General features: G+C 36.7%; 1 protein-coding gene across 1 annotated transcript; it reads left to right on the forward strand.

Annotated features, from left to right (window-relative positions):
• The first annotated feature begins 521 nt into the window (after positions 1–521).
• Positions 522–7,612, forward strand: LOC114688259 (zinc finger protein 431-like). Its single transcript, XM_037201763.1, has 4 exons — positions 522–587; positions 2,184–2,310; positions 2,514–2,574; positions 3,718–7,612. Exons 1-4 carry the CDS (start codon positions 522–524, stop codon positions 5,465–5,467), a joined length of 2,004 nt encoding a protein of 667 aa, XP_037057658.1. The 3' UTR covers positions 5,468–7,612.
• The last annotated feature ends 3,140 nt before the right edge of the window (positions 7,613–10,752 follow it).

A 10,752-nucleotide genomic window follows, 5' to 3' on the forward strand; every position in this document is an offset into this window, starting at 1 on the left:
TCATTCATTCTTAGTCTACGTTTTCAGTCCAGCACTGTTGTAGGCATCTGTGTTTGGTATGGTAAGAGCTCCAGTGAGGAGACTGAGAGTTTATTGCATGATGCTATGAGGATGAAGCCTGGGTTGTATTTTGAGAACATAAGATGCTGAGGTACTTAAGCTATGAGACATCTTCCATGGAAAGCTGCATTTATGGAGTAGAAGTAACCAAAGAGAAAGATGTATGAGAAATTGTGGAGAGAGAGCCATCTAAGCCCTTTGAAAATGAAGCCCAAGTGTCTGACACGTGACTACTAGATTTGATGGTTGCCCTGCTGGGTTTCAGTCTTCCCTTTGTCCAGCCTTTCTTCACTATGTCTCAATTCCTCTCCTTTGGAATGGGAATGGGTTTTCTGTGCTGTTTGTATGTTGGAAAGATTTAACTTGTTTTCTGATTTTATAAGATGACACAGTGAAGAATTCATCTTGAGTGTCAAAAGATGCTTTGGATATTTGGACAGTGTAGGGGGCTGTCGCAGACTATGAGGATCATTGAGGTGACCAAGTACATTTTCTACATTGATGATCATGAGCCTATAGTAACCTGGGTCAGAATGTAGTCAATTGAATGAAAAGTTCCCAGATAGGATTAGGTATTTGAACATTTGTCTCTCCTTGGCATCTTATTTGGGGTGCTTGTGGAACCTTTAGTAGGAGGAATCTCTCTGGAAGAAATTTCTCACTGGGGGTTGTGATATGTGTCTCTATAGCCTTAACCCATTTCCTTTTCTATGTTTCTACTATGTTGTAGTTGAAACAAATCAGCCAGCTTCCTTCTTGTGCTGTCTTGACTTCACCACCATTATAGATGGTATCACTAAATCACATAAGATACAATTGAAGGAATTGATATCCAATGCTAAGCCATTTTGCTAGCCTGATTTTTTAAAATTTTGTCTTTTTATTTTTGTTTCTAACAAGACAATCTTTGGCTGAGTAATCCTGTCCAAAAAAGTGGCTCTGTAGACCAAGCTGGCCTTGAACTCAGAGATTCACCTGACTCCTTATCCCATATACTAAGATTAAAGGTTGACCCACATTCCAGGTTTTTTCATATCTATTATTGGGTGATGGGCCTAGAGTATATGTTTTAGTCCATGTCAAGCATATGCTGTTTTACTGAGCTTTACCCCCAGCTTGAATTTTGAAATTAGGATATCATTCTCTTTCCAAGATGCAGTATTCATGACATTAATACTGCCTGGGCCTTCTGAGTTATTAGATTACAGGTGTGTGACATTCTTCCTGCTTGTTGTGTTTGTTTTGATTTTTTTATGAAGATTCTTTTGCCCTGTATACATGGATATGTACCACACATATGCCTGGTCCTCACAGTAGTCAAAAGATGGTCTTAGAACCCATGAACTTGGTATATGAACAGTTGTGGGATTCTGCCATGTGAGTACTGGCAATTGAGCCCATCTATATACAAGACCAGCAAGAGCCCTTTACTTCTCTGCCATCTCTCCTGCCCTGTGTTGATTATTTATGATCAACATTGATATTGCTAATGTTATCATCTGTCTGTGTAACTTTTTAAATGCACAGTTCCCTTTAGTAAGATTTATTAAAGTACAACTTAAACTGGAGCAATTCAGGTTTCTGGAAGATGAATACAGAACTGAAGTTAATATCTGAGTTCATCCTATCTTTTTTGTTTGTTTGATTGATGTTTGCAGTGCAGACAGGTTCTTAATATTTTCTTCTTATTGTCCTGAACTGAATGCATAGACTAGGCTAGCTTTCAACTCAGAAGCACATATTCCTGCTTCTGCCTTCTGAGTGCTGGGATTAAATGCATGAGCCAATACACCCAGCTTACTCATCTTTTTTGTAGTTAGTAATTATTCATACAATTTCTCTGATACGTCCTCAGTACTGTTGATATGTTTGCTTGTCTCTATGTTTGCTAATAGGCATTTCTCTTGCAAGATATTAGCCTATTAAAAGCATTCAGAAATAATAGAAGTAAACCTCCTATTTCAGTTTCCTTCTAAAGTAACTTGATGATTATATTGTAATCTCTGAGTTATAGATAAATGTAGAAAGCACGAGATTTATGTGACTATTGTCAAAGAAGCACACATTTACAATGTTGTGAGTATCATGCTTTTTGTTTTAGACTTATGTATGGCATATTTTAGGACGCAGTGACGTATAATGATGTGCATGTCGACTTCACTCAGGAGGAGTGGGCATTGCTGGATCCTTCACAGAAGAATCTCTACAACAATGTGATGCTGGAGACCTATATGAACCTCAGTGCTATAGGTAATACTGTAAAATTTTCCTTCACATTTTAAAATAAGCAGACAACTATTTTTTAGCTATTGATGCTCTTCTGTAATTCTGATTGAGAAAGAGAACGAATGAGGTGAATAAATAAGGCATGGTTCTAAGGATTACTGAAGACAGTAACTGAAATTTTGCAGTTTCCAGTAATATTTCATATATTTCCTCATACTATATTTTAGGCTACACTTGGGAAGATCATAAAGTTGAAGAACATTGTCAAAGTTCTCAAAGACATGGAAGGTAATTTTCATGTGCAAGCTGATACAAATGTGCCTCTGGATGTATTATAATGTATCTGGAAGTTTTAAAGAAATACAGCAGTGTAAATGATCACAGCTTAAAGTGAACTCATGATCATTAAATACTCACAACCCATATACCTTAAAGGCAGGTAAGTGAATTGTGTTTGAAAGTCATTCTTTTTAGAAGGAAGACAAGGAATCAATGCCTTAAGAGATATCAGCATTTGAATCATAGCTCCACCAGAGCTATGCTGTAGAACTGCCAATCCATCTAGTTTCATACCACTCATATTACAAAAGGTATACACATTGAGTATGTGATAAATGTATGTCCAAAACCTTCTAATAGTCATAATAAAGCTAGTGTTACTCATATAGTTGTTCTGTCTCTGCTAAGATCAGTGAGATGGGTAGTTAGAATCAAGAGTTAAGGGGAGGTTGTTGTTGAGAAACCTTAACCCCTATACCACATATCTGTGAGAAACAAAAAGTTAAGCTGCGTGGAGGCAATGTAGAAACCTTTTATTTGTTATTCTTCCTTTGGTACATATCTCATATGTCACTCTGGATACAAGCCATATGAACATAGGGATATGGAAAGAAGCAATGTATCCTTCTCCATCTCAGACCAATTAGAAGATAGGTAGTAGCCCCATGTTGAGTAGACTTCTTAAATGTGATTCAAATTTAAAAGTAATTAGTTTTCCAACTTCATTGCAGATATGTCAACAAACACACTGAAGAAAAGCACTAGGAATGTGTAAATACTTCTATTTGTCCCTGTTCACTTTGCAAATGTAGTAGGATTCACAGCATAGGAAAATCTATCAATGAAATTAAGGGGTAAAATTCTGAATTCTTCCAGTTCTCTACAAATATATTAAAAGTCTCATAGAGAAAAAAAAAAGCCATAAGTGTGGGCCATGTAATCAAGGCTCATATCATCACAGTCATCTTCAAAAAAGCAACATAATCCTTAATTTTTTTCGGGAACAACATGAGTTTAAGCAAAGTGATAAAACCTTAAGATCTGACTCCTTTTTACATTTACACCAAATTGTAAAGGTAATTCATACAGAAAAAAATTTTAACAGTGTAATGAATGTGGTAAAGCTTTCACATTTGCAAATTATTCTTGCAGGCATGAAAGAAGTTATACAGGAGACCAATCTTCTGAATGGACTCTATGTGTTAATGCATTTGCATATCAGAGTCATCTTCAGAGGCATGAAAGAATTCATACTGGAAAGAAACTCTATGAAGGTATTCATTATAGTGAAGACTTTGCATGTCATAGTAGTCTCCAAATACATCAAGGAATGCATACTAGAGGGAAACCATATGAATGTAAGCAATGTGGTAAAGCCTTTGCTCGTCCCAGTCATCTTCAAATGCATGAAAGAACACATACTGGAGAGAGACCCTATGAATGTAATCAGTGTGGTAAAGCCTTTGCACAACACAGTCATCTTCGAATGCATGAAAGAATACATACTGGAGAGAAGCCCTATGAATGTGATCAATGTGGTAAAGCCTTTGCTTGTCACAGTTCTCTTCAATTGCATAAAAGAGGACATACTGGTGAGAAACCCTATGAATGTAATCACTGTGGTAAAGCCTTTCCTCGTCTTGGTGATCTTAAATTGCATAAGAGAATACATACTGGAGAGAGACCCTATGAATGTAATCAATGTGGTAAAGCCTTTGTGCAATACAGTCATCTTCGAATGCATGAAAGAACACATACTGGAGAGAAACCTTATGAATGTAATCAGTGTGGTAAAGCCTTTCCCCGTTACAGTCATCTTCAAAGACATGAAAGAATGCATACTGGAGAGAAGCCCTATGAATGTAATCAATGTGGTAAAGCCTTTGTTTGTCTTGGTGATCTTCAATTGCATAAAAGAACACATACTGGAGAAAAACCCTATAAATGTAATCAATGTGGTAAAGCCTTTGCACAACACAGTCATCTTCAAAGGCATAAAAGAATACATACTGGAGAGAAACCCTATGAATGTAATCAGTGTTGTAAAGCCTTTTCATGTCACAGTGATCTTCAAAGACATGTAAGAACACATACTGGAGAGAAGCCCTATGAATGTAATCAGTGTGGTAAAGCCTTTCCTCGTCTTAGTAATCTTCAATTGCATAAAATAACACATACTGGAGAGAAACCCTATGCATGTAATCAATGTGGTAAAACCTTTGCCCATCACAGTTATCGTCAAAAACATGAAAGAAGACATTCTGGAGAGAAACCCTATGAATGCAATCAGTGTGGTAAAGCCTTTGCCCATCACAACCATCTTCAAAGACATGGAAGAATGCATACTGGAGAGAAGCCCTATGAATGTAATCAATGTGGTAATGCCTTTGCTTGTCTTGGTGATCTTCAATTGCATAAAAGAACACATACTGGAGAGAAACCCTATGAATGCAATCAGTGTGGTAAAGCCTTTGTCTGTCACAGTCAACTTCAAAGACATGGAAGAATGCATACTGGAGAGGAGGGCTATGAATGTAATCAATGTGGTAAAGCCTTTGTCCGTCATAGTGATCTACAAAGACATGAAAGAATACATAGTGGAGAGAAACCCTATGAATGTAATCAGTGTAGTAAAGCCTTTGTCCATCACAATGATCTTCAAAGACACGAAAGAACACATACTGGAGAGAAGCCCTATGAATGTAATCAGTGTGGTAAAGCCTTTCCTCGCCTTAGTAGTCTTCAATTGCATAGAAGAACACATACTGGAGAGAAACCATATGGATGTAATCAGTGTGGTAAAGCTTATTCACAACACAGTCATCTGAAAATACATAAAAAAACACATGCTGGAGAGGAACCCTATAAGAGTAATACTATTAGTGTGGAATTGGTTTGTTAAAGCCTGTGAATATAACAGACTTTGAGGATCTGAAAAACTACATACCAAAGAAAATCTGATAATAAAGGATTTGGCAAGATCTTCAGCCAACACATTTACATTCAATTACACAAGATTATTCTTGAGAAAAAAATCTCACAGGTGATAACAATCTGTTCAAGCATTATAGTGTCCCTCTGTATTTGGTTTTTAGATTTCATACTTCTCTTCAATTACATAAGATAATAAATCCAGGTATAATAGTGCCTTTTCTATTGCTGTGATATAATATAATGTCAATGTGAACTTATGAAAGTGTTTAATTTAATTTGGCCCATGGTTCCAGAGCAATACAGGATCACCATGAAAGTGGCATAGAAACGAGTGTCAGACATAGCAGCTAAAGTAGGAAGCTAAGAATTCACATCCTTAATCTGCAGCAAAAAGTGTAAATGGGAAATGGTAGGCAGATATAAACTCAGGACAACCCCCAGTGACATATTTCTTCCAGCATGACAGCATTTCCTAAATCTTCCCAAATGATAACACAGTCTAAGAATGATTGATTTCTCTGACATTAGGTCTACATGCTTGCTTTCTGTTACAAAAAACAATTAATGATGGAGAAAAACTCTGTAAGCCTTCAGATGCCTCAATACCTATGATACAGGAATTACAAGAGATAAACATTCATGAGTGAATATTAGTTTAAATATTTGTTTTAATTTCAGTTATGCAATGTCAGTGTCTTTGTGTGGATAGGTACATGTGCATTCTGGTTCGCAAAAAGATTAGACCCTTGGAGCTTTTTATAGCAGGAATTACTGGAAGTTGTCAAAAACGTGACCTAAGTCCTTGGAATGGACTTGTATTAAGGGCTTGGCCATGTCTCCAGCCCTGTAAATATTCTAAAGCTTTTTTTATATCATTTTGATATCAGAAAACAGGGAGGAACTAATACAAAAGAAAAACTCTGTGTACATAAATAATTTGGTAAAAACTTTAGACATCACAATTGTCTTCAGGTTCAAGAAAAGAAACTTTTTCATCACAGCCTTGAAGTAAGTAAATTATTAACAAAGTTCACTAAAGACATTGTGGCTTCTTATTTTGCAACATTTGAGGTAGATATTCTATTGTACTCTTTGTGTAGCAAATTCATTTATTGAAGTTTATTTTGTGCTCCTTATATTCCTTCTGTGACTCTTGTTCATCTTCTATTGTGCTTTCAGTTAGTGAGAGATATTTTCCTGCTACAGTGTATAAAATGGGATGGCCATCATCTAAGTGGTACATCTTTATTTAAATATTAGGCAGTATGTGATCATATTTTCCAGCAAGTGTGTCTGTGAAAGGGTGATGGGTTTCTATTTCTGGTTTTATTTTTTCATATTTTTTTTTCACAAATTCCCTTGAAATGTTTTTTGTTATCCAGCCCCACTTGGATGGTAATAATTAGTCAAACATAAAATTGAAATCATGATCCTCATGTGTGAATCTCCAGAGTACAAGTGTAAGGGTAGATAATGTACCCCAATGTTTGCTGTTTTGTCAACACATATTAAGAATGTTAATGTTAAAATGATTAAAAATAGATGAGAATATAGGAAACATTGAATTTCTCATGTGTATCCAAAGTAACATTTTCATCTATGTGGAAGTGATGTAATAAAGTAGGATAATCAGCAATCAACTGTATATTTCACAATATAACTTGATGTACTATGGATATGTATATATTATTTGAAGTTCCATACATCTTCATGTCCTCATCAGTTATCCATTTGGCATAATATATTGAAGCGTTGCCTTCTAAGGAAATTATCCAGAGATACCAGGTAATGTAATGGCAATGGGATTTATTTTTTTAAAAAATTCTGTTGTATGTTTGTGTAACTATGGGATGTTTTAGGCCATGACAGATGTGTGGAGAAAAGAAGACAACTTTATGGTTTTGTTCAACTTCATATGGCGATCAAGATGAGATTACAACCTTGTACACGGCAGACATTTCCAGCAGAGCTGTTTCATTGATTCTCAAATAAGATTAGTTGAAATATTACATCAGCAAAATATTGTCTTTTTGGATTGTGGAAATATTTTCATTGAAGCATAATGAAAAACAGGAGAAATTGAATAATAAATCCTATTTCCAAATGAAGATGATATACTGCTATCTCTTTTGTTTTCTTTTTCCTTTTTGTGTATGGAATGTGTTAGTTTATTATGAGGACTAAACACTAGTTCATAACACTTTCTCAGAACCACAAATGAATGCCAGAGAATAGTTCCCATGAGTGAAGTTGGTTGCTGCTAAGCCCCATGATCTGACTTTAACCTCAAAGAAACCTGTATCACTCCTACAAATTTTTCTCTTATATCTACACTTATATTGTGGCATATGCACACTCCCACACTAGTACATACATACATAATTAAAAAACCCAAATTAGTGTCATTGAGGTCACTTGCAGCTGAATGATTCCCCTACTTTCATTTCTAGAACTTACATAGGATAAGTAGGTAATAGACACCAAAAGTTGTCCTCTCATTGCCATATACACATTCTTGTATATCATTAAAAGGACCAGCCTTAATAATATATTTCCCAGGGGCTCAGAAGAGAAAGTATGAATGGTGAGAACTAATTTCAGGAAATGAATCTAAGTACACCATGGTCTTTGTCCGTCTACTTTATTCCTCTGAGATAAAATCCTATGTGCATAGCTTCAGTTCTGTTCTCATGCCTAGCCCCATTCTTGCCTGATTTCTCTCTATATTTATCTACTGTTCTAAGTTCTATCTTAATTCTCTCATCTTAATTCTTCCTCATCTAGTTCCTTTTGATCTCATTCTTACCCAGCTAGTACTTCCTCATCTGGCCTTTCCTTGTCCTCCATCTTGTCCACATGTTCTCTCTGGTTGAAATCCTTATCCATCTGTGGGGTATTTACCCACCAATCTCACAGCTCCCCAGAGTTTTCTTGAGTGTGAGCAGCAGGAAATATTAGAAGGATTGATTGCAGAGAATATTGTGGAGATAAACAGATAGAAAATAAAGGATATCCTTGAGAGGGCCTGGAACCAATGGGCCCTGAGTGTTTTTGCCTCAGGGTATTTATAGAGATGCCAAGGGGTGGAGCAAAAGATCTCCCCCCCAGCACAGCCAATTGCAGATCATCTCAGACACCTGCACTCCAGCCCACGGTCCTAATCCTCTCTATGCAGACCTGGTGGGTAAAGTCATGAGGAACCTGAAAATGGGCTCCCACATCCCTCAGTTTTCCATCCTCAACTTTATGCCTCAGTCCTCTCAAGTCTCTGAGGTGTTCAGTTATAATTGCAAACAATAGTGATCCTCTGCCAGAGCAAGATCATCAGGCTTGAATTCTTACAGGGTCTTAAAGGCAGGTAAGAATTTTCCTCAGGCAGTGACCATCAGGCTTTGTTTTACAATCCAAAATGGGAGTGGTAAAAGCGGAGGTCAACTGAGTGCTAATGACTGTTAGTAAATCAAAAAGGGGATCTATGTGCTCAGTCTACATTCCTAGAAGTGGTTAGGTAAGAAGTTAGGGGTCTATTTGTAAGGTTGTATAAGAAAGGAGGGTCTCACCCTAAATTGCACAAGAAATAAATTATCCTCCTGACCTAGGAGACAGGTGTTGTTTCATTTGGATGCTTGATAGGTATTTTAGGTAAATATGCTGTTAGGAGTTCTTGGGAGCACACAAGAAAATCATTTTAGGAACCAGCTAATATATATACAAAAGCAAAATATCACCAAGACTTTTTTTTTTTTTTTTTGGTTCTGGGTTTGGTTTTTCAAGACAGGGTTTCTCTGTAGCTTTGTGACTTTTCTGGAACTCTGTAGACCAGGCTGGCCTCAAACTCACAGAGATCTGCCTGCCTCTGCCTCATGAGTGCTGGGATTAAAGGTGTGTGCCACCACCACCCAGCTTTACAAAGACTTCTTAAGCCATGGTTTGACCTTCAGAAAAATCCTTGACTTTTCCAAGTAGTAGCTTTTGTGATAGTAGCTGAATTCCATTTTGTTCTCCTGTGGCTAGCAGCAGCACATCACGGCAAAGGTATGTACACACAAACAGTTCCAACACTTTTACATGGATGTAAATAACAAAGCAGTACAAAATTACCTAGTTACTGAGAACAAATGAAAAAGGTTTTCAGTTTTAATTATTAATTATAGAATTTCAAGAAGTATTACTGTTCATCAAAAACTGATGATTCTTTTTTAAATCTTATTTAATTGTTAAATTCTCTGATCCAAAGATAGGTCATTTTGAAAACATTCCTCAGTTGAGCTTAGAGTTGGATGCCTGTAATCCCAGTATTTGGGAGATAGTCTGCTTCCCTGATGCCTGCAAAACCTTCAGTTAGGAGCCCAGAATTGTGACTCCAGATGACATGCAGGTTCTCAGGAAATCCTGAGACTTAAACAGAAGTCACTCTAAGGGTAGGGCACTCAGGAAATCACCAAGAGCTGTGGAATATGAAGAATTTTTTAGGGAGGGAGCTTTGGGTGTAAGAACCAAAAGATCAAATGTTCAAAGAGCAATGCTTGAGAGTACCTGGGGACAAGCTGACTCCTGCTGTGCTCTCTATATTTACTCAGCTCTGGTGGATTAGCCATGTCCAGGTCTTCCACTCTTTCCTTTTTTGGCAACTACATGTACCTATCAATGACAGTACCCTGTATCCCCCACATTTTGGCCCCCATTTGGACTTTAAGACTCCTCAGTTCCTAAGCTGATATTCCTGTAACATGCCTGCATGGTAAAAATAAGGATAGTCTAGAGAGAGATTTATATCATTTCCTTTGCTAACACCTAGCAAAATAGCGGAACCCATAATATTCCAATTTCACTGGGAATCTCATGGTGGAAAAAGACTTGAGTTTTCAGGATGAGAATGTCTCTACTGAAGAAACATTTACTCCTTATCTGACCACATAGCAAGAGAGACACAAGTTGAAAATTGGGGAGGGTTTTAGAGATGGGAAAAATTAATTATTAGCTTTATTAGATTACTTATTTTTGCTTATCTCTTGCCTTCTATCTAAACCTCTTAGGAACCCAAGGATTAGTTACCTTATAATTCCATCACTGTTCCAAATTAGTAAAACTGAATAAATATCATGTTTTCAGTGTTCATTAATAATGTGCTTTTTTCTTTCCAAATCTTCTTTCTTTCTCTCTTCCTTCCTTTCTATCTTCCTTTTTTATTTTAAAGAATAGTCTTACTATGAATCCTTGGTTGACCTGGAACTCACTCTAAACATTAATTTG

Source organism: Peromyscus leucopus, unplaced genomic scaffold, assembly GCF_004664715.2.
Source record: "Peromyscus leucopus breed LL Stock unplaced genomic scaffold, UCI_PerLeu_2.1 scaffold_1349, whole genome shotgun sequence".
Lineage (NCBI taxonomy): Eukaryota > Metazoa > Chordata > Mammalia > Rodentia > Cricetidae > Peromyscus > Peromyscus leucopus.

What these genes read in the sequence shown, in the direction of transcription:
- LOC114688259 (XM_037201763.1), top strand. Translation starts at nt 522, where the DNA reads ATGAGGATCATTGAGGTGACCAAGTACATTTTCTACATTGATGATCAT. An exon ending in TATGAACCTCAGTGCTATAG is followed by an intron (nt 2,311 to 2,513) that starts GTAATACTGTAA and finishes ACTATATTTTAG; the next exon opens with GCTACACTTGGGAAGATCAT. An exon ending in AGTTCTCAAAGACATGGAAG is followed by an intron (nt 2,575 to 3,717) that starts GTAATTTTCATG and finishes TTATTCTTGCAG; the next exon opens with GCATGAAAGAAGTTATACAG.